The following is a 22,813-nucleotide window of genomic DNA, read 5'->3' on the forward strand; positions in this document are numbered from 1 at the left end:
CTCAGCCACTGAAATTGAACGTCAGACGCTTGCGCCACCTAGTGGGCATGTGCCACCTTGTGCCTGCCTCACCTTTGTGCATCTGGCTAACATGGAATCTGGAGAGTTGAACTTGGGTCCTTAGGCTGTGCAGACAAGCGCCTTACCCACTAAGCCATCTCTCCAGCCCAAGAAATGTATTCTTGAGCTTCACCTTAGGCTATACCACCCAGTATAGACAGGATGGGTGGCCTTGGCCCTGCCCCTCACTTGGATTCACCCATTCTTTTTTTTTAAATTTTTTATTTATTTATTTGAGAGTGACAGACACAGAGAGAAAGACAAATAGACAGAGAGAGAGAGAGAATGGGCATGCCAGGGCTTCCAGCCTCTGCAAATGAACTCCAGACGCGTGCGCCCCCTTGTGCATCTGGCTAACGTGGGACCTGGGGAACCGAGCCTCGAACCGGGGTCTTTAGGCTTCACAGGCAAACACTTAACCACTAAGCCATCTCTCCAGCCCAGATTCACCCATTCTTGTTCCTAGTGGCCTGCAGCTTGCTAACTCTAGCCTGGGCCTATCTATACTCCATGGACAGTAATAGGCAGGTCATCTCCTCAGGCTGGCTGGGGTGGTCACACTCTGTGACTATAAACTTACTGTCTCATAGATCCCTGGGATGGATCTTGAACACTCACTATTTCCCAGAAGGAAGTACCTTGCCCATTCCCCATTACCCTCTTCCCATTACCCTGGTAGCCTTGTTCCTTGAACATTTGCAGCTGTCCTCAAAGACCTCCTCTGTCTGCAGGCCATCTGGTCCAAGTACAGGGCAGGCCAGAAATGTCAAACTTTACTCCAAAGGGTGCATCTCTCAAGGACTGGCTGGTGTGACTTGGGGAGAACGTCCCCAGCCTCCCAGTTCTTGGGTGAGACACATCTAAGGCTTGCTCTGCACCATCTTGGATGGACCCACTGGCACGGAGCTGGGTGTCATAACTGAAGTCCATTCCCTAGCACACCTTTGCTGGGCTGGTCCCTTCCCGTTGCTGCCTCTTCCCTGCACCCTTCCTCATGCTTTGGGGGTCTACCTGCAGAACACAGTGCCCAGATCCTTGTCTCAGGCTCCACTGTGCTGGAGGCCAAGGGAAATAAAGCCCTTCCTGGTTGCAAACCCCAGTCCTGCTGTAACAGGCAGCTCACCTAGACTTAGCCCAGTAACCGCACATCGTAAAAACTGGAACTTTGAAAACGTTTTTGTTTTGTAATAACATATCAAGCTTTTTTTCTTTTTTTTTTATATATTTTCTTTTTATTTATTTATTTGAGAGAGAGAGAGAGAGAAAGAGAGAGGCAGATAGAAAGAGGGAGAGAGAATGGGCGCACCAGAGCCTCTAGCCACTGCAAACAAAACTACAGATGCATGCATCACCATGTGCATCTGGCTTACATGGGATCCGGGGAATTGAACCTGAGTCCTTAGGTTTCGCAGGCAAGCACCTTAACTACTAAGCCATTCTCTAGTCTGAAAAATTGTGTGTGTGTGTTTTAAAATAATGCATTTAACATTTATTTATTTATTAAAGAGATAGAAAGAGGCAGATGGTGGTGGTGGGGAGATTGGGTGTACCAAGGCCTTTAGCCACTGCAAATGAACTCCAAATGCACGCACCACCTTGTGCATCTGCCTTATGTAGGTCCTGGGGAATTGAACTTGGGTCTTTTGACTTTGCAGACAAGTGCCTTAACCACTAAGCCATCTCTCCAGCCCTCCAAAATTGTTGTGTAATGGGTTAACATGCCTTTGTGCTAAATTATTTCCCTTTTTTTTTAAGTCATATTATGTTTGGGGATTCATGAAATGCTTTATTTTGGCCTTCTGAGTCTGTTAGAATTGACTATGAACTTACTTCCATATTTTTTATTTTATTTATTTAATTTATTTTATTTGCATCTTTACCCTAAGATGTCCCTGTTGACTGTTATTATTACTATTATTACTATAAGCTTGGGTTGATCACAAATATAAAAACCCACATTTCCTTTTACCCAAAAGCTAATTATCAGATAATGGAGTGGATTTTCTGATTTCTTCCCCAAATCTTTCCAGGTCTAGCCCACATTTCTGACTCTGCTTGGGGACAGTGCTGGCGCTCTGGATGAACACTGGGGAAAGGGAGGCAGAGGGCATCACGATCCTCCCACAAGGGCCACCTGGGACTCTCAGCACGGGGCTGCATGGTCCAAACCTACCTGGGCTGATCTCGAAGAGGTGCTTCCCTGGGTCCTCTGGGTCAGGAACAAGTTCAGTCACCTGGGTCCCTTGCAGAGAAATAAATCCCTAAAATGGAAACAAGCACAAAGAGAAAACATGAGGCGAGTAGGAAAGAAATTCTTGGAGGTGTGGTGCTGCTGGGATGGGGACCCAGCCCTCCAGGACGTGGCAGGGCAAGGAGAGAGATTATGAGCCTCTTTTCCACAGCCTGAGGCCAGGCTCAGAAGAGGTACCACTCAGGGCTTCCAGGGGGGTGGGGTACAGGTACTACCACCTGCACACGTGGGTGAAGGGGTCAGAGCTGCCCAGTGTAGACAATAAAAAGTCAGTTTGGGTCAGGGAGGAGGGCTCCCACCATCCCTCTCCTTTCCATTCTGGGGTGCCCGTCACGGTCTTTCTGGTGTGGAGTATGAAGGACAGGAAGGCCAGCATCCTAGGTGACATGGGGACAGCATCACGGATCTGTGTGAATCAGCTGGCCATGCCCTGGCAAGGCAAGGTTTTATTCATTACTCTTTATGGCTCTATGTGTTTAATTTCTTCTTTTTTGTCATCAACCTTAATCAATTCATTATAATCACAGTGCTGGGGATTAAACGCAGAGCCTCTTGCATGCTAGACAGGCGCTCTGTCGTGATCCAGGCCTCCACCCAAGGTTTTACTTCTTCACCTATGTAATGGGGATCACGAATGCACACAAAGTCCCCAGCTTAGATAGTGCCACCTGTCTGGTATTGGCAAGTATAGCTGTCTCTTGGAATCCATGGGGAACTGATTCCAGAACCTCCTTGAGTACCCAAATTCAAGAATGTTCAAATCGCTTACACAAAATGGCACAGTATTTCTCTTTAACATATGCACATCCTTCTGTATATTTCAAATCGTCTGTATAGTACCTGTAATACCTACTGTGGTGCCCATGCCTTATAAGTAGTTGTTAGAATATACTAAGGCATACTGACAATAAATATCTGTATATATTCAATACAGATGGATTATTTTTAATTCTTTAAAACTTTTTATTTGTTTGTAAGAAGAAAGAAAGAGTATGGACATGTCAGGGTCTCTTGCCAGTGCAACTGAACCCCAGATACATGTGTCCCTTTGTTCAGCATTTGTCTTTACGTAGGAACTAGGGATTTGAACCAAGCAAGCAAGTACCTTGAACCACTGAGCCATCTCTCAAGCCCCTTGATTTTTTTTTTTTTTTTTTGAGACAGAGTGTCCCTATTTAGCTCACACTGGCCTTCAACTCATTCTTCTTCTGCCTCAGCCTCCTGAGTGCTGCTGGGGTTACAGGTGTGTTCCTCCACACCTGGCTCGTTTAGTTTTATTTTTGTCAGTTTTCAATTTGAGACTGGTTGAATCTGTGGATATGGAACCCGAGGGTACCAGACGGATGGCACACATTGGAGGAAGGGGCTCCACCCTCCTGTCTAATGCAGAAAACTGGTAGTTGGGTTGAAAGTTACTAGGAGGTGTGGGAGAGCTGGACTGGTTTTCAGTTCTTGCCCTGTACTTCTGGGTTGTGTAACCTCACTTAAACCTGTAATTGCTCTAAAGACCGGTCTCTATGTCTGTATGATGGAACAGTGACTCCGTCTTAAAAGAGTCCACAGGCCACATTTCTGCTTAGTAAGTCTTACCCAAAAGGACGGGGTTTTGTCATCGCCACACTGACTGCCCCAGGCCAGGCAGAGTCCTGTCTAGCCTACTATATATCAGGGCTTTAGTTTTTTAAAGGCTTGTACTATCATGCCCAGCTCTAATATTTTATTTATTTTTTATTTATTTGAGAGAGAGAGAGAGAAAGGGTGCACAAGGGCCTCTAGCCACTGCAAAGGAACTCCAGACACATGTGCCACCATGTGCATCTGGCTTATGTGGGAACGTGGGTCCTTAGGCATATCAGTGACTTTGATCTCTGCTGAGGACGTCCTTCACTCCATGCATGTTAAGTTTTGCTTAACTTGGACTCCATATAGTTTCACTAGATAAACACTTTTGGTCCTCTTTGTGGGAAACTCATTTTCAACTCCATCCCTGCTGCCCATTGCCTGGATTCAAATCCTGGCTCAGTTACAGGTCAGTTTATTTCTCTATGTCCTAGTTTCCTTACCTAACATCTGGAGTAATATGTTGTGGGGATGTTGTGAGCATTACATGCATTAGTACCCAAGAGGTCTTTAAAGTAGGGACTAGCCTATAGTGAGAATTTTGTGGCCTACATAAATTGAAGCTGTTATCATGTACCTGGGCTCCACGTTGGGTAGGGCAATCGCATCTCTAAATTTATACTTGTCCAGAGGAGGGACAGTCAGTCACCTTTGTGCCTTCCAGTGCCCACCTCCACGCCTGTTGGCAGAGCACTTCTCTACTGTGTAGGTAGTAATGTAGTGATGATCACAACAAACCCAGAGAGGTCTATTGCTCCTTTTGCACAGATACGGGAACTGAGAAGTAGAGAGGTGAGACATTTACCTGTGGCTAAACCAGACCCTTTCCGGGCAAATTCTGGCTAGAACTGCATGATGGGCGCCTCCCTCATATCTGCTGGCATCTGGTGCAGCGGGGACACATGGAAATGCCTTTTCTCATTTAAGCAACATCAAGACAAAGTGGTATCTCTACCCGCAGATGCCTGCTCTAGAGAGACAACAGCAATCAGCCAGCTGGTAATTGTTATAACCGAATTACTGGTTATATTTGTGCTAGGGAACCTGGAGCTACTGGGAACAAATTAGGACCGCAGCCTCGGGATGCGGGAACATGCTCATTAGCGGGCGTGGGCGAGATCCATCACTGGCTAATGGATGGGTCGGGGCACTTGCTGTTTCAGTAACCGAGTCTCCGTGTTATCTGAGTACTCTGCGCTGTGTTTTTTTTTTTTTCTCTCTCTCTGCCTCGATATCTGTCATCCATAAAATGGGAGTAACAATACTGGCACTGACCTTACCTTCTTGTGCGCCAGCTAAATGTAAAAGCAGATACAGCTCTGTCTTCCAGCTGGTGTGAGATCGCTGCCTCTTAGCTTAAATGATTGGGTTGGGCCCAGAGGTCCAACAGGGCAGGCGCCGCTGTTTACCATCCTTCTGGACTGGTAGATGGAGGTGGGAGAGGCAAAGTGGCCAGCTCCTAGGCTCCGTTGCTAGCAAGGGCGAGTTGGGGTGCCGAACAGCTGAGGTGCCGGAGCCCCACCTTCCCACTCTGCTTCTCCGCATTTGCCACGGACCGACGACACTGGCTGGAACTTTGGGAACTACAGCTTATCTTGCTCGGGTGAATGCCCACCACTCCAAGGGGCCTCAGCACTGGCCACCTCAGCGCAGGCATCCCCTCCCCCTGCGGTGGGGACAGGTAGCCTGATTTCCTGTTAATTGATATGACATTTGCTGATGCCGTAATGAAAACATGCTTGTAAGGATTGTGCAGAAAGCACACAGCTGAGACATTTGGGCTAGGTCTCAGCCTTGAACTTGCCTCCCGGGCTACCCCAGGGAAGCACAGACATCTGGGCTGGTGTGCTTTAGAAGGAAGAAAATAAAAGTGCTCTGATTTAGAGTGTTTGCCAACTTCTGTGATACACAAGTCCCCTTCTCCCCAGGGCCAGTTTCATGATGTCATTGAATGTGGAGTCGGGAAGAGACACACTGTTTTGCACAGATACCGAAGACATCAGAAACCTCAGGGGCTGAGGGCGCAGTCAGCGCAGTCAATTGTGAAGTGATACAGAGGGGTTGCAAGTCCTTCTCACCAGCTTACTTACTGTAGGCTTGTGTAGTTAACTGCTAATCACGGAGGTGTCCGATTAGATTACTAGACGAACACCACACTTCACTATGGAATTTCTGATTCTACAGGGCTGGGAAAAGTAGGTGAACTGGTATTTCTTTGTTTTGTCTCTCCACGCCCCCCCATCCCAAGGTAGGATCTCGCTGTATATCTCAACGTATTGTCTGACCTGGAATTCACTCTGTACTCCCAGTCTGGCCTTGATCCTCCTATCTGTGTCTCCAGAGTGCTGGGATTAAAGGTGTGCACCACCACACCAAGCATGAATTCGCATTTCTAAGCAGTTTTCTGATGATAGTGGTCCCAGGGAATATACTTTGAGAACCACTGGTTTAGGGGTTCTGAAAGAAGGCAGTGAAAGGTTGGGTATTTCTTCTCTAAGCTTGCACCTCACCTCAGTTGTACTGCCTGTAAAATGGGGACAGTAAGAATATACACCTCATGAGGCTATTGCGAGAATAAAGCAATTTTTTTTTATTTTTTTTCATTTTTTATTTATTTATTTGAGAGTGACAGACACAGAGAGAAAGACAGATAGAGGGAGAGAGTGAGAATGGGCGCACCAGGGCTTCCAGCCTCTGCAAACGAACTCCAGACGCATGCGCCCCCTTGTGCATCTGGCTAACGTGGGACCTGGGGAACCGAGCCTCAAACTGGGGTCCTTAGGCTTCACAGGCAAGCGCTTAACCGCTAAGCCATCTCTCCAGCCCTAAAGCAATTTCTTATCTGCCGCAGTGGTATGGGTAGCAAGGCTGAAATTCTGTGCCTTGGACACCTGCGGGTCACAAGGACTATGAGGACCTGCTTCTATTTCCTCAGATAATGCTCCAACCACAGAGATCCTGGGATTTCTCTGAGGGGCCTCCAATGAGTGCCAGGTCAAGCTCAGATGACTGTGTCCTGGGAAAGGACCAAACTCATGGTTTGCACTAGAACTGCCAAGTTTGCAGAAGGTCCCCACATCCAAAACGAGAGCGTGCGAGCTGTAAAAATGCACCGTGAGCTCCTGCCGAGCTTGGGTCCCTCCCCCCTCTCCCGGATTTGAACTCACATATGCACTTGCTGTTGGGAGGTGTGCTCAGCCTGCGTATCTGCGTTCATGCTGACTTCATTCTTCTCTAGCTCCGTGCTGCTGCGGCCCGCCGGTATAAATGACTAATGAGGGCCCGCCGTTCTGTCTCTACCCAGCCATTCTGTGGTCTCAGGCTGCTGCTGCTGCCACCAAAGTTCCTCTCAAACTTTTGTGCACGTGTTCATCCGGGCTCCCCAAGGAGCCCCTAACCACAAGCTCCAAAAACTCATTCAGAGAACAAAAATGGTGTGGCACCCCACACATTATACATAAGTACCCATCCCTATGTATTCTTGGGGAGTCCATTCCAAGACCCCCATGGATACTACTATCTGTAGATACTTGAGTCCCTTATATAAAGCGGTATGCTATTTGCATATAATGTAGATAGCCTCTCACACACATTAAACATTCTGTAGATTACCTATATCTAATAGAATGCAAATAATATGCAAATAGTTGACATCTGTGATTATTTAAGAAAAAGTCTCTGAGCGTTTAGTACACAGACATAATGGTTTTTCTCGACTGTTTTGATCTGCCATTGTTGGATTGGTGTTTGTTGGCTGTGCTGGATCCACTGTGCTTGGAAATGCCAAGGTCTCAAAGGTCAAGAGTGGTGAGACAGCTTTGATGCTCTTCCCCAAAATGTCTGCATCCAGATAAGAACATTTAAATCATGTTCAAGTTTTAAAGGCAATTAGATAATCGGTGAGGTGCTCTTCATGCTTGAGTGATGGGCTGTTGGCATCTGTCTGCTATCACCCTGTCACTGGACCCTCCCCCTTCAGGGGCCAGGGAAACCCTCCAGTGCTTCTGCCTCCTGGAATGTCCATCTATCACGTGTAAGCAAGGGAGAGTGATAGCCCCACCTTCTGCCGACACTTTGGGTGTCAGGCCTCTCAACTTTTTTGCTTACTAAAATCAAGTGGTGATTCCTCTCCATGCCTCGTGACCAGAGTCTGCATGGACCCCTGCACCATTTTTGCAGAGAATGTGGGGCCTTAGGAGTTGGCTTCCAGGGTACTGGATAGGAGTCTGAACCCCGCACAGGGAAAGGTGTGCAATTAATAACAGCAGCAATGACAAAGAATTCTACTCATGCCTCTAGTTAGATGTTTCACACCCAGGACTTAAGTAGGGAAAAGGCAAGCAAGGATTGCATCAGAAATCTGAGGTGACTTGGGACCCTTGTAGACAAGCCATAGGTTTTACTCTCAGAGCAATCTGATTTCAATCCTGGCTCACTGTTTATTGATAGTCTTGGGACAAGTCTGTCGTACCCAGCCTCAGTTTCCCGCTCTGTGGAAGGGAGTAGTGACATCCTCCTCACAGGTCTCTGAGAATGCAAAAGGACAGAGTGTGCAGATGACCTGGGATGGAGGAGGGCTGTGCAGGTACTCAGGATTTCTCGAGAAAGGGCACCACCAAGGAGGAAGCCATGCCAGTACAAACTTATCACGGGCTGGGCATCACGCTAGGCCCCCACAGCCAATATCTTTATAACCCAGCACCTTAGTTCCTTCTTCAGTGGTGTAGAGGTGTTTTGAGGATTTCATGAGCAAATGTCCTGAGAAGCCCAGGTTCAGTGCACGAAGACAGTCTGGCTGTGTTTTGTGTGTTACACGGTCAAGCTTGTTTATGACTATGTTGCAGAATAAGGTATATGTATACGCATGTATGAATGGTTAGGAACTACTATAGGGGTTTGAAATATTGTAGCATTGCTACTTTCTTTTCTAATATTTTATTTACTTATTGTAGAGAGCCAGAGCCAGAGAGAAAGAGGCAGACAGAAGGAGTGAGTGTGGGTGTACCAGGGCTTCCTGCCACACTCTTCAGACATATGCACCACTTTGTGCATCTATCTTTATGTGGGTACTGGGGGATCAAACCCAGGCCATCAGGCTTTGCAAGAAAGCACTTTTAACTGCTGAACCATCTCAACATTGCTACTTTCATGGGACTTTAGCAAGCAAGTCACTTCACTGGTTGAAGCCTGGTTTTCTTTATTTCTTTTTTTGTTTGCTTTTTTTTGTTTGTTTGTTTTGTTTTGTTTCTGTTTTTTTTGGTTTTGTTTTGTTTTAATTTTTTTTTAATTTATCTATTTGAGAGAGACAGACACAGAGAGAAAGGCAGAGAGAGAGAGAGAGAGAGAATGGGCGTGCCGGGGCCTCCAGCCACCGCGAACGAACTCCAGATGTGTGCACCCCCTTGTGCATCTGGCTAACGTGGGTCCTGGGGAACTGAGCCTCGAACCGGAGTCCTTAGGCTTCACAGGCAAGCGCTTAACCACTAAGCCATCTCTCCAGCCCTTGTTTCTGTTTTTGAGGTAGGGTCTCACTCTAGCCCAGGCTGAGCTGGAATTCACTGTCTAGTCTCAGGGTGGCCATGAACTCACAGCAATCCTCCTCCCTCTGCCTCCCAAGTGCTGGGATTAAAGGCGTGTGCCACCAGTGATCTATAAACATGAAGATATTCTAGGAGTCCCCCCTCCCTGTGTCGTGAAATAAGTAAGGCATGGCACATGAAATAAAGTAGTCTGGGATGTCGATGGGCAGGGTCTCCCTGCAGAGTCTGTATGATACTATATACAGGGGCCCCCTGCAGGTCTTGGGCTGGTTGCAATTAGTTGCCTTAGTTTGGCTTAGCGGTAAAGCCTTTGCCACTTGAATCCAGCCCCAGCCAAGGGTGTCTCTCTGGGAAGTCTTCATTTTTCACCTTGACTGAAGAAACAACTTCTGAAATCCTTCTTATGAAGCTGCATGATAAGATCCTCATGAACAGACTCTTGGAGAATTACAGGCGTGTTTTAAAAAGCAATTGCTTGTGTTTCTTATCTGGGATAGTTCTGGATGGGGGCCTCAGATCCATCTTAAAAAGCTTTCATCATCTGACACCTGGCCAGGAACCGAACATCTCCGAGCTTGACATAAATAATACAGATCAGAACGAAGCTCGTTGCCAAGTAGAGAAGCAGCCTCCCTTGTTCCTTATCACAGAGGCCTGTGGCCATGAGCCATTACCCTCCGCTCTGCAGAGACCAGTGAAGGTCAGAGACAAATGAGTTCTTGGGTAAGGCGCTCTCCTCCCCGAGGAGTGGAGAATCACTTGTCTAGCCCCATTCTTTACTGATGACTTTGTCCTGACAGTAACAGTCCACAGTGGTGCTGCTAATGTGACCTCCAAAGACATCTGATGCGCTGCTCATCTGAACCCAGCGAAATGGCCAGAGACCGGTTGGCTTCACACTGTGCCACACCGAGGCAGCTTACGGTTTCCCTGGAAATCTTAGGTCTGGGAGTTGTACCCCAGGAGCAGGGTGTTGGGTACACAGTGTTCTGCATGAAACAGGGACTGTGGACCTGGGCCCCAGCTTTATGCACCTTCCTGTGCCTCTTCAGCTGGTTACCTCCTAGCCCAGCCAGCTTAGCTCTGAGCCCATGAAAAGCAGCTGGGGACCATGGATGTCTGGAGCCCACAGCCTCAGCCTGGGGTGCTGATGTAGCCCTCAAGGACCTTTCACATTTCAGAGCAAACAGTTGCTCTCAAACCCCAAGGAAGCACTCTTTCCAAGGTGGGCAGGCAGGTCCTGGTTTGCTCTGCAGTTTAAAAACATGGCAAAAACTGGGGGGCTCCATGCAGGTGGCAGCACCCCACTGGCTGTGGTAGAGGCTACACTCGTGGTCCTAGCCTCTGTCCCTCCTCACACTAATGTGGACACTCTAATACCCACTGGTATGTTCAGAAGGTCAAAGTGCGGTGCCATGCTGGGGAGTCGGGACCTGAGTTCTAGTGCCCTGGCGGAGTGGTGCAGCCCGGGGTAGGGTGCTGAGTGGTGTGGCAGGGTTCATCGGAACTAGTGTTCAGTGGGACAGAACGCTCACCAGGGATCTCCTGGATCCCAGTGTGTTCACCCTGTTCCAGAGAAGGGAGGACTTGGGCAGGTTCTAGTAACACCAAATCCCCATAGCCTGGGGATGCCTGTTGAGGCTAGTGGGATTGGGAGAGAGTGTGATGGCATCACCAGCAGGCCTGGTCCTTTAAAACCTGCCCGTGACCTTCAGTTGCCTCTTCCCTCCTAGGACGGGTCAATTTGGGAGGCCTTAGAGACCCTGAGAGCTCGGGAGCCCTTACAGACAGCTCAAGCCGCACCTCACCCACGTTGCTGTGAGAGGTGGTGTTTAGCAACAGGCTTCTGAAAGACCTTTAGTGTTGTTTATTACTCTTTTCTTTTTAAATTTTATTTTATTTATTTGAGTGAGAGAGGGGCATAGAGACAGTGAGAGAGAATTGGGGCGCCAGACTACAGCCACTGCAAATGAACCCTATGCGCCACCTTGTGCATCTGGCTTACGTGGGTCTTGGGGAATCGAACTGAGGTCCTTTGGCTTTGCAGGCAAGTGACTTAACCACTGAGCCATCTCTCCAGACCCCTGGTGTTTTTTATTTTAACTAATTATATGTTATTTTGAGAAAACAAATATTAATGTTTTAAACTGCTCCGCTCCCCCCCCCACACACACACATTGAAAAGCTGTAGCTTAGTGAACATTGCATCTCTTTGTTGGTAATGCTGCTTCATAATACCAAAGTCCTCTCCTACTCTCTTTTTACTTTCTGTAACTTCAGCCGTGGTCTGAAACTATGAGGTGGAAAATTCCAGAAATAAACAATTTAGGTTTTGTTGTTGTTTATTTTTTTAAAATTAATTTGAGAGAGAAAGAGGCAGACAGAGAGAATGGGCGCACCAGGGTCTCTAGCTACTACAAACGAATTCCAGACACATGCGCCCCCTTGTGCATCTGGCTTAAGTGGGTCCTGGGGAATTGAACAAGGATCCTTAGACTTCACAGACAAATGCCTTAACCGGTAAACTATTTCCCCCAGCCCACAATTTTTTTTTTTTGAGGTAGAGTCTCATTCTGGTCCAGGCTGACCTGGAATTCACTACGTAGTCACAGGGTGGCCTTGAACTCATGGTGACCCTCCTACCTCTGCTTCCTGAATGCTGGGATTAAAGGCGTGCGCCACCACGCCCGGCCCAGCCCACAGTTTTTTTTTTTTTTAATTTTTTATTTATTTGAGAGCGACAGACACAGAGAGAAAGACAGATAAAGGGAGAGAGAGAATGGGCGCGCCAGGGCTTCCAGCCTCTGCAAACGAACTCCAGGCGCATGCGCCTCCTTGTGCATCTGGCTAGCGTGGGACCTGGGGGACCGAGCCTCGAACCGGGGTCCTTAGGCTTCACAGGCAAGCGCTTAACCGCTAAGCCATCTCTCCAGCCTGCAGTTTTTGTTGTGAGCTGTACGCTTTTCAGTTAAGTTGCTTGATGAAATCTCAAGCCGTCCTGTTGCACCCACAGAGCCGTGAATCGTCCCTCCTGTCAGCTACTTCGCAGCCACCTTGGTTTTAGCTCACTGTCATCACAGTACCTGTGTTCACATAACCCTGACTTGACTTCATAATGGCCCCAAAGTGCACATTTCCATTATAGTATGCTGCTTTAATTATTCTATTGTGTTGGCTATTACTGTTAAACCCTTGCTATGTTTACTTTAAACGTGAAGCTTGTCACAAGTGTGTATGTGTAGGAAAATACTTGGTATTTACGGGATTTAGTACTTCATGTGATTTCAGGCACCCAGTGGGGGGATCTTGGGATGTATCTCTTGTGGATAGAGGAGGACTGCTATAATGGTTATTCCTTTGCTACTCTGATTGGAAAATAGTAAGTAAAAAGTAGTGAGAGAGGGCTGGAGAGATGGCTTAAGGGTTAAGGCGTTTGCCTAAGAAGCCAAAGGACTCAGGTTTAATTCCCCAGGACTGGGGCTGGAGAGATGGCTTAGCAGTTAAGCACTTGCCTGTGAGGCCTAAGGACCCTGGTTGGAGGCTCAATTCCCCAGGACCCACATTAGCCAGATGCACAAGGGGGCACACGTGTCTGGAGTTCATTTGCAGTGGCTGGAAGCCCTGGCATGCCCATTCTCTCTCTCTCTCTCTCTCCCTCCCTCTTTCTGTCTGTCACTTTCAAATAAATAAATAAATGAAAAATTAAAAAAAATACCTATTAATTCCCCAGGACTCATGTAAGCCAAATGCACAAGGTGGTACATGTGTCTGGAGTTCCTTTACAGTGGCTGAAGGCCCTGGTTCACCCATTCTCTCTCTCTCTCTCTCTGCCTCTTTCTATCTCTTTCTCAAATAAGTAAAATAAAATTTAAGATGTAGTGAGAGGCCAGCCCATCTACTTGTAATGTGTCACTGGGGACAAGTGTTGATGAGCTACTGTCTGGCTCTGACGGTCACAAGTGCTGAGTAGGACATGGCTTCTATGACTCTTGGTGGCCTGTAGAATCCCTGTACACCTGACCTTTCGGATGAAAGTGCTGGAGGGAACCTAACAATGACTGACTGGGTGTCCTGCCCATCACTCCTGTGTCTGGCAAATTCCCTGAGTGGGCAATGTGAAGTCACAGGAGTATAACAATGACACCACTCTCTTGTGGCTCACTGGATCAAGTGGTAGGCCTTTTTCTCCTGACATGCCTGGGGTTTCAAGTAGAGGTGTCTGTTTTGTTTTGGGGGGGGTTGGAAACTAAGATAATCCTAACCCATCGGCTACCCATGGTGAGTGGTGGCTGAAAGCACAGCTGGTGTGGCTGAGTTCCCATGGGCTTGTGCTCAGAGCTTCTCTGGAACGGGGGTCACGGGCCGTCCACACCCTCCGTTACGGTCTCTGCAGGGCTCGGGTGTTCATGTTCATTTCTGTCCTTCTTTTTTTTTTTTTTTTAATTTATTTATTTGAGAGCTACAGACACAGAGAGAAAGACAGATAGAGGGAGAGAGAGAGATGGGCGCGCCAGGGCTTCCAGCCTCTGCAAACGAACTCCAGACGCGTGCGCCCCCTTGTGCATCTGGCTAACGTGGGACCTGGGGAACCGAGCCTCGAACCGGGGTCCTTAGGCTTCACAGGCAAGCGCTTAACCGCTAAGCCATCTCTCCAGCCCCATTTCTGTCCTTCTTACCTGGCACTCAGCTCTTCAGAGCCTGCCTGCTGCTCTGAAGGAACCAGAACTGGGAGCCTTGGTGGTACTGTCTGCCCTTGTTCCCCACCACGAAATAGTCTTGGGGTACACATAGCCTGGCCCCTACACCATAGGCCTGCTCTTCCATTCATTGTCCCCGACACGTTTTGGAGATTTGCAAATTGTTTCTATGTGACAAGGAGGAGTCATGCATTGAACACTCCGGCTGCTGGCACCATTTTGGAAAATAACAGAAACCTTAGGAGGGGGGCCACTTAGGAGGCAGAAAAGCATCAGGAATTAGCTTAGTCGCTCTGGACTATATTTGGCTTGGACAGTAACACCCCCAGTTCCTAAATGACATACCTAGTAACCTGTCAGGAATCTGGGACCCCCACCTGTATCAAACTGCATGAGCATCCTGCTCCAAACAATGAGACAAGTCTCTCCTCTCCTAGTAACCACTAGTTACTCCAGGATCAGAACAGCAGGGCCCATCTTTCCTGGAATGGCTTTGGATATGGGTACAGTACGGCAAACTGTGTCCCCTAATTAAACCCTTAGGGAGAAATCCTCTATTTACTATCTTTTTTGTTTGTTTGGTTTTTGTTTTATTTATTTATTTATTTAAGAGCAACAGACAGATAGAGGGAGAGGGAGAGAGAAAGAGAGAGAGACAGAGAGAGAGAAAGAGACAGAGAGAATGGGCACATCAGGGCCTCCAGCCACGGCAAACGAACTCCAGACGCGTGTGCCCCCTTGTGCATGTGGCCAACGTGTGTCCTGGGGAGTTGAGCCTCGCACTGGGGTCCTTAGGCTTCACAGGTAAGCGCTTAACCGCTAAGCCATCTCTCCAGCCCCAAGAAATCCTCTATTTACTATCTTATGCCTATGCCTAACTGGGTGTCCATATGATGAAACTCAAATGCATCATGGGAAGGGACATGTGTGGTAAAGCTTACATAACCTTAAACTATCAATTAAACTAGAGGGCCACCCAAACTACCCACAGCAACCAGTCTATCGTCCCCCCAAAAAAGCCCATAAATGGAAGCCCCAGAGCATTTCCCGGAGTCCGTGAGTCCTTTCCCACTCACGTGGCCCTCTGTCCCTCTTGGCAGTGTATTCATATTCAACCCTTTACTATCATTTTGCTCTTAGTGAAATTTCTTACTGCTTTACTTTCTGTGTTTCTTCTAATACTTTGGATAAGACACCAAGAACCTGGAAACACCCAGACAGAGGCCACTGGTAGTGTGTCGTAGAAGGTTATACCTGGTCCCAGGTCCTGCCTCTGACTGCTTTCTGCCCACCCTGAGGAGTGGCCCCTGGCCCACGTGGCCCCTGCCACACATTCCTGGGTCATGATGTTCTGTGTCACCATGGGCCTAGGAAAAGTGGAGCCAACGTTTATGGATGGTAACCTCTGGAACCACGAGCCCCAATAAATCCTTTCTCCCTTAAGTTATTTCTGTCTCACATTTTGTCCCAGTGACAGAAAAGTAACTATTATACCACTACAGTGAACGGACTATCCAACCTGATGGCATTTAGAGTCTAGCCCAGTTAGTTTATTTCTTCAAACGTCTGTTTCTGCTCAGGATACAGCTGAGCCCCACTGCTGAACTGGGAGTGGGAGGAAATGGCTTGGGATTCCATCATATTTCTGAAAGACTCCACAACTCCCCCAGTGCTGATGCTCTGGGGTGTATGGTGCCCCTGGGAGGGAGACCAGTATGCCATTCAGTTGAAGAAATCCAAGTACTCTGAGACCATGTATATATATGTATTTTTTTTGGGGGGGGGAGGGGTTATGGTCTCACTCTAGCCCAGGCTGACCTGGAATTCACTATGTAATCTCAGGGGGGCCTCAAACTCACAGCGATCTTCCTACTTCCGCCTCCTGAGTGCTGGGATGAAAGGTCCCAGCCACCATGTCTGGCTGGTATAGATCCTTCTGCACTGACCTGCCCTGGCTGTACCAGTGTGACTGGCTGAGCTGGTGGATGCCAAGGGCACCTGCTACATTGTGTGGAGGCAGCTCACCTCACCTCACCTCCATCTTTAGCAAAGGTTCAGTCCATTCTGGAAATGTATCCCTTGTCCTTGGCAGCTGCTCAATAGCAGCCCATCCCAAATCACCTCCATTATGCTGATAAACTGCAGCTCAGTAGTCTATTCGATGCATTAAGGGCCTAGAAAGCCCCAACTGTAATGCAAAGTAAGTTATGCTCATCTAAACAAGGAATAAGATGTATTTCTCATGCTGTCTCAGTGTCATTCAATTCATTTTTTTTCCTGCCTAGTAATTGACAAAACTCGTGATTTACCCAGCCAGTCTTCCAGCTATTACCGTAAATTAACTGGGTTCAATTGAAAGCCAAAGGATTGATCTATTGTAAGCAGGAGGCAATGAAGGGCTGTAAGCTAATATCCATGCTGACTTAAATGAGAAGACTGAGGAGAGATCATTACTTTTTTGTGTGTGTGAACAATTAGGGACCCTGAAGAAAACACAGAAGTTGAATGTTTGTTTTGTATATGAGATGGTCTCATGTAGCCCCAGGCTGGCATTGAACTTGCAGTTCCCTTGCCTCTGCCCACTCAGGTGCATGCTGCCAAGCCCAGCTCACGGAGGTCATTTTTAGGAAGCTCCTCTCTGTTAGGCCTCTTAGGGACAGTTTCCTTTCCCCAGAGTAGTGGCCACACATTGCCATATAGTTAATTATTAGTCATCGTTTTTCCTAGGTATTCCTGATATTGCCTCCAGAGCCTCAGGAGGACGGGGTAAGATAAGCTTCAAAGCATATTTTTGGGTAATTATTACTTTATTCATACTTTTTTCCTTGACATGGTAAGAATTTTTTTTCCCCCCTACACAGGTAGGAAAAAATTGTCTTACCTAAATTTTGCTGCTGTGGGCAATTTAAATTTAGTAAGTATTTATTTGATTATAAAATAACTTGTTTGACTAGTATTCAAATTTTGATCTGTGTAAGAGTACAGAGTTATGGTTCTCAAATGGCTGCAAAAATATAAAATGTCCCATTAAAAAAGCCACACAGTCTCATATTTGGACTTAAATAATTGATACTTCTTTTTTTATAAGATACCAGTGAGTAATTCTTCACAAAAGAAGCATTTTAAGTTGCCTCTAAGGGCATTTTAAGCAAGGAAATATCTACTGTTTAATTCTTCTCTGCAGTGCTAATAGAAGTGTGATTACCAGCAGCTGATTAATTCAAGGTGATGTGTAACTGTTTCGAGGGCCCTGTCTCCATGCCACCAAGGTCCCGAGCGACAGGAGGGCAATGCCAGGTGCTTCTGTCTGTGCCTCTCCTTTAGGCTCACGTTTCTCCTTCTGAGTGGAGAATATCTATAGGCATGTGCAAGGTCTGTGGTGGGGTGTCTCTGCTAGAGAGGAGGTAGTCATGTCTGGTACATGTATGTGGGTGGAGATTGCTGGAGGAATGGAAGAAGGAGGAAATGAATTTGGATTTCTCAGGCTTCTTATTTATTTTTCGAGATAGGGTCTCACTGTAGTCCAGACTGGCCTGGAATTCACTATGTAGTCTCAGGGTGGCCTTGAACTCACAGTGATCCTCTACCTCTGTCTCCTGAGTGTTGGGATTAAAGGCATGTGCCACCATGCCTGGATTTCCTCAGGCTTCTAATGAGGTCAGGGACAAGTTCACTAGTCAAGCGTGACCTGTAGAAACTGCCTGCTCGAAGGACTCCTGGACCTCAGGTTCATGTTCATCACCAAGTGTGTTTCTAAGGAGAACTTCTCCAGGCCCAGCAGAGCCAGGGCTCCGGATGCTCTGCACGAATGGCTGGTGATGACCATGTTGCTAGGTGACAGTAGCTGGCATCATGGGAAGGTACCTGCTCTGCCACACCCCCAGCTCACTTGCTTCTTTGTCAGTTTTGACTCATCCAGGACTCAACTTTAGAAAGCCACTAAGGTTTGGCTGAATCTAGTTCTTTGTTCCTTTTACAACGTCTCCACTGACCTTTTTATTTACAATGGTGTCCTTCCCAAACTCCAGCACACTCCATTGGAACAGAGTGCTCACACCAGTGCCCTTCCCAAACTCCAGCACACTCCATTGGAACAGAGTGCTCACACTGGTGCCTGTCCCAAACTCTATCACACTCCACTGAAACAGAGTGTTCACACTGGTGTCCTTCCCAATCTTCAGCACACTCCACTGAAACAGAGTGTTCACACTGGTACCCCTCCCAAACTCCAGAATACTTCACTGAAACAGTGTTCACATTGGTGCCCTTCCCAAACTCCAGAACACTCCACTGAAACACAGTGTTCACACCGGTATCCTTCCCAAACTCCAGCACACTCTACTGAAACACAGTATTCACACTGGTGCCCTTCCCAAACTCCAACATGCTCCACTGAAACACAGTATTCACACTGGTGCCCTTCCCAAACTCCAGCACACTCCACTGTAACACAGTGTTCACACTGCTGCCCTTCCTAAAGCCCAGCACACACCACTGAAACACAGTGCTCATATTGGTACCCTCCCCAAACTCAACCATGCTCCACTGGAACACAGTATCCACACTGGCACCCTTCTCAAACCTTCTCTAACCTAAGGTAATTGATTCAGTTGTTACCAGGATACACAGCAGTTTAGACCCCTTACCTTCCTGGGTTCCTGTCCCTGCTTTGCTGTAGATGCAATGTTTGAGGGTACCATCATTCTCCAGGTAGATCTGGCCTCACCATGGTAGAGCTCCTGACTTCTGTACATCTCCTCATATGCCCCATGTCCCTACAGTAGCTTTTCTGATAACCACATTTCACTATTAGTCTCTATTGAGCTATCAACTAATTAAAACTCTTAACTCTGTTTTACACACACACACACACACACACACACACACACACACACACACGTTTTATTTTTATTTATTTATTTGAGAGCAACAGACAGAGAAAGAGGCAGAGAGAACGAGAGAATGGGTGCACCAGGGCTTTCAGCCACTGCAAATGAACTCCAGATGTGTGAGCCCCTTGTATATCTGGCCAATGTGGGTCCTGGGGAATCAAGCCTTGAACCAGGATCCTTAGGCTTCACAGGCAAACGCTTAACCACTAAGCCATCTCTCCAGCCCTAATATATATTTTTGAATATATATAATATATATTTGGAATACCCCTACATACCCCAGGCTGGCTTTGAACTTGTATTTCTCCTGCCCCAGTTTCCCAAGTCCTGGGATTTCAGGAGTGTGTCACCATCCTTGGCTCCCTTGATCTATTCTTTTTTTTTTCCCTCAAAAATCCCGTGTGTGTGTGTGTGTGTGTGTGTGTGTGTGTACCTGTGAGAGTGTGAGCGTGTCTCAGGTGTCAGGCCTCACCTACTTCTTTGAGGCAGGGTTTGCTGTTGTTGACTGCTGTGTATGGTGGGCTTCTAGGGATTCTCCCTTGTCTGCCTCCCATATTGCCATACATGTGCTGGGATTACAGACAGGCACTACTGTGTCTAGCTTTACATGTCTTCTGGGGTTACAAACTCAGGTTTGCATAGCAAGTGCCGCTGAGCCATCTCCCCAGGCCAATCCTATTTTTAAGAAACTTTTATGAGAGAGACAGAGGCCTCCAGCCACTGCAATCGAACTCCAGAAAAATGCGCCACCTTGTGTGCATGTACAACCTTGCGCATTTGCGTCACCTTGTGCGTCTGGCTTAGGTGGGGCCTGGAGAGTCGAACGTGGGTCCTCGGGCTTTGCAGGCAAGTGCCTTAACTGCTAAGCCATTTCTCCAGTCATACAAACTTTTTAGTTAACACTTTTTGTGCATATACATAATGCATTTTGATAAGAATCCCCTTCTACTACCTTCTTTTGTCCCTCCATCCTCTGTTACCTTCCATGGAATCCCTTCTCCTTTCCAACCAGCCCTTCTTTTATTTTAGTCTCTTATTTTGCCAGCCTCCTCCATCATAGTTCATGGACAACATTGTGCAGGTAACAACCGACACTGTGAGGTCATGGGGGAAGAGCTTCTGCGTGTCTATAAGACAGGGTCAAAGCGCTCCTCCTCATCCTCTGGTGTTCTTCACACCCTCACTTCTGCAACTCCCTGAGACTTAGAAGGGGTAAAACAAATGTCTCAGTTAGCACTGAGCACTCAGGAGTCACTTCACAGCACTTTGCTGCATTTCAAGTCACCACCATCTGTAAAAAGACCTTCTCTGACCAGAGCTGAGATAGCCCAAGGCTTTGACCTATTCCTAGTTATATCTCTCTACTCTGTGAAATTAAACGGCTGCTTTAAAACAAGGATGGAACTTTACATTTTATCATAGCAATTGCCCATGAAAGCAGTCAAGACCATTTTGAGTCCTAGTACCAGCTGTCTCTCCCAGCTCTGTGAATTCATTACATTTGTCTTTGGATTTCAGTGTTATCATAAACCACACACTGTAACCAAGGGATTGAAGGAGTCAACTCTAGAGCTATACTTTTGTGTTTGGGAACTTAACCCCAGCACTTCTAGCTTTATGTGATCTCAGGCAGTCAGTTAACTCCTCTGTACTTCAGTTTTCTCAGTGACTGCAAGGTGATCTGTATATCTCACAGATCTTGAAAAGGGGCATACTAATTATTCTATTATAAGTTATATTACATAAATACAAATTATATTATAACTGTTATAAATTGTTTCAGTTCTCTGCTGCTAAGTAACAAACCACCCCAAAGCTCAGCTTGAATACAGTGATCTGTTATTTCTCATGATTCTATGGCAGAGTTCAGGGGACAATTCTCCCCACAGCATGGCCCAGAGTTACTCAGAAAGTTGTATGTAGCTGCCACCTGGCCGTGACAGGAGGTCTGAGGTCTCACATGTGTGTCTGGGTCCCACCTGCAGACTCTGTCCCTCCACATGTGTTCCTATTATGCTATAATTTACCCAAACGTCCTTCTAGCATGGCACCAAAAACAGAGACCAGTTGACTTCTAGAGAGTGGAACCTGGAATGTTCCACAGTATCATTTCTGTATCATTCCACTGGTCAGCTAGCCACAAGGTAACTCATACAAGAGGAAGAGAGACTCCACCAGCTAGCTTGCTGCTGGGAGCAGGCCTTATGCCCCAGAGAGAGGGGGCAATGAGTGGTGGACAGCCTTGGAGAATGTCTAGCACAGAGCTGGGAGAATCAGAGCAAGCCAAGACAGCCCTGGGGCCCGAGCCTGGGTCACAGCACCCCTAGGGCTTAGCTTTCACTCAGAGCTCCCCCTCACTTACTCAGCAGGACAGAGGTAAAAGTCAGAGTATGCTGCTTGCCAGGGACCTTTCTCCATTGATGACTTGCTAAAGCTTAATTGGGTACTGTTCTACCAATCTGGAGTTCATTTGCAGTGGCAAGAGGCCTTGATGTACCCATACTTTCTCTCTCTCTCTCACTCTCTTCTTGCAACTAAATGATACATAAAACATTTTTTTTTTAAAGGCCATAGGGGCTCTGTGCAGGGATGGTCTCAGGGATCCTGTTCTCACATCACAGCTTTCTAGATCTGCAACTCATTTTTTTTGCAGCAGACCTCTTTAAAAAAAATATTTATTTGTTCATTTGACAGAGAAAGAGGGGGGAGAGAGAGAGAGAAGGAGAGGGAGGGAACGCCAGGGCCTCCAGCCACTGCAAACAAACTCCAGACGCATGCGCCCCCTTGTCCCCTGGCTAACATGGGTCCTGGGGAATCAAACCTGGGTTCTTTGGCTTTGCAGGCAAATACCTTAACTGCTAAGCCATCCCTCCAGCCCATGACCTCTTTTTTTTAATGCATGTGCGTGTGTGTGTGTGTGTGAGAGAGAGAGAGAGAGACTTAGTGTGCCAGGACCTCCAGCCACTGTAATCAAACTCCAGATGTGTGCGCTACTTTGTGCGCATGGGCTACTTTGCACACTTGCATCACCTTGTGTGTCTGGCTTATGTGGGACCCGAAGAGTCGAACATGGGTGTTTAGGCTTTACAGGCAAGCACCTTAACCGCTAAGCCATGTCTCCAGCCACTGCAACTCACTCTTTCTATTACCTCTTCGAAGATTCGTGGAGACCTTTTATTTCACCACCCAGATTACATAAATTTAGTTTCTGAATGTCTGGGCAGGGGACTGACAACACCTCCCATCGCAATGGCTTCTGCTCGCCCCAGCACTTCGTCCAGCCAGAGCGGCAGAGCCCTGCAATCAGAGATGAGAGGCTTCAGCCCTCCGCCGCATGTTTGCAGCCAGCAGGTGGTGTCAACAGGGCTTGAGTCAGGGGCTTGGGGTTCCAGGTTTCATGTCCTGTTTATTATAGTGTGAAAACGCCCTGCCCACCTGCTGAGCATTGCTCCCTGTACCTGTGCATGGAACCTGCTGGGCCTGCCCTGGTAGGGTAGCTATGAGGTTTAAAGGAGATTGTAGATGCGTTCTCAGCACGGGTTTACTGACCTTCTACAGTGCGTCAGCGCTGTCTTGGGCCCGGAGACACAGAGGTAAACAAAACCGACAGAATGCACTTACATTCCATTTGGGGAGTCAGCAAGCTTCCTGGCAACCGTCTGGTACTCTCTAAAGGCCATAAGGTAGTTTTTCCACTGAGGTTTTAACCGTCACCCATGCCATATAATTATTTCATCATCCATTCATATTGTG

The 22,813-nt window shown here is 47.4% G+C and overlaps 1 protein-coding gene across 5 annotated transcripts in view; it reads right to left on the reverse strand.

The window, feature by feature from the left end:
- Window positions 1–22,813, reverse strand: part of Arhgap22 (Rho GTPase activating protein 22) — a 207,331-nt gene that overhangs the window by 109,965 nt on the left and 74,553 nt on the right. For all 5 annotated transcript variants that reach the window (XM_045137705.1, XM_004658038.2, XM_012948667.2 and 2 more), the window contains exon 3: window positions 2,234–2,321. In XM_045137705.1, coding sequence (XP_044993640.1) covers window positions 2,234–2,321 — 88 coding nt within the window. The remainder of the gene's footprint in view (window positions 1–2,233; window positions 2,322–22,813) is intronic.

Source organism: Jaculus jaculus, chromosome 18 (assembly GCF_020740685.1).
Source record: "Jaculus jaculus isolate mJacJac1 chromosome 18, mJacJac1.mat.Y.cur, whole genome shotgun sequence".
NCBI lineage: Eukaryota > Metazoa > Chordata > Mammalia > Rodentia > Dipodidae > Jaculus > Jaculus jaculus.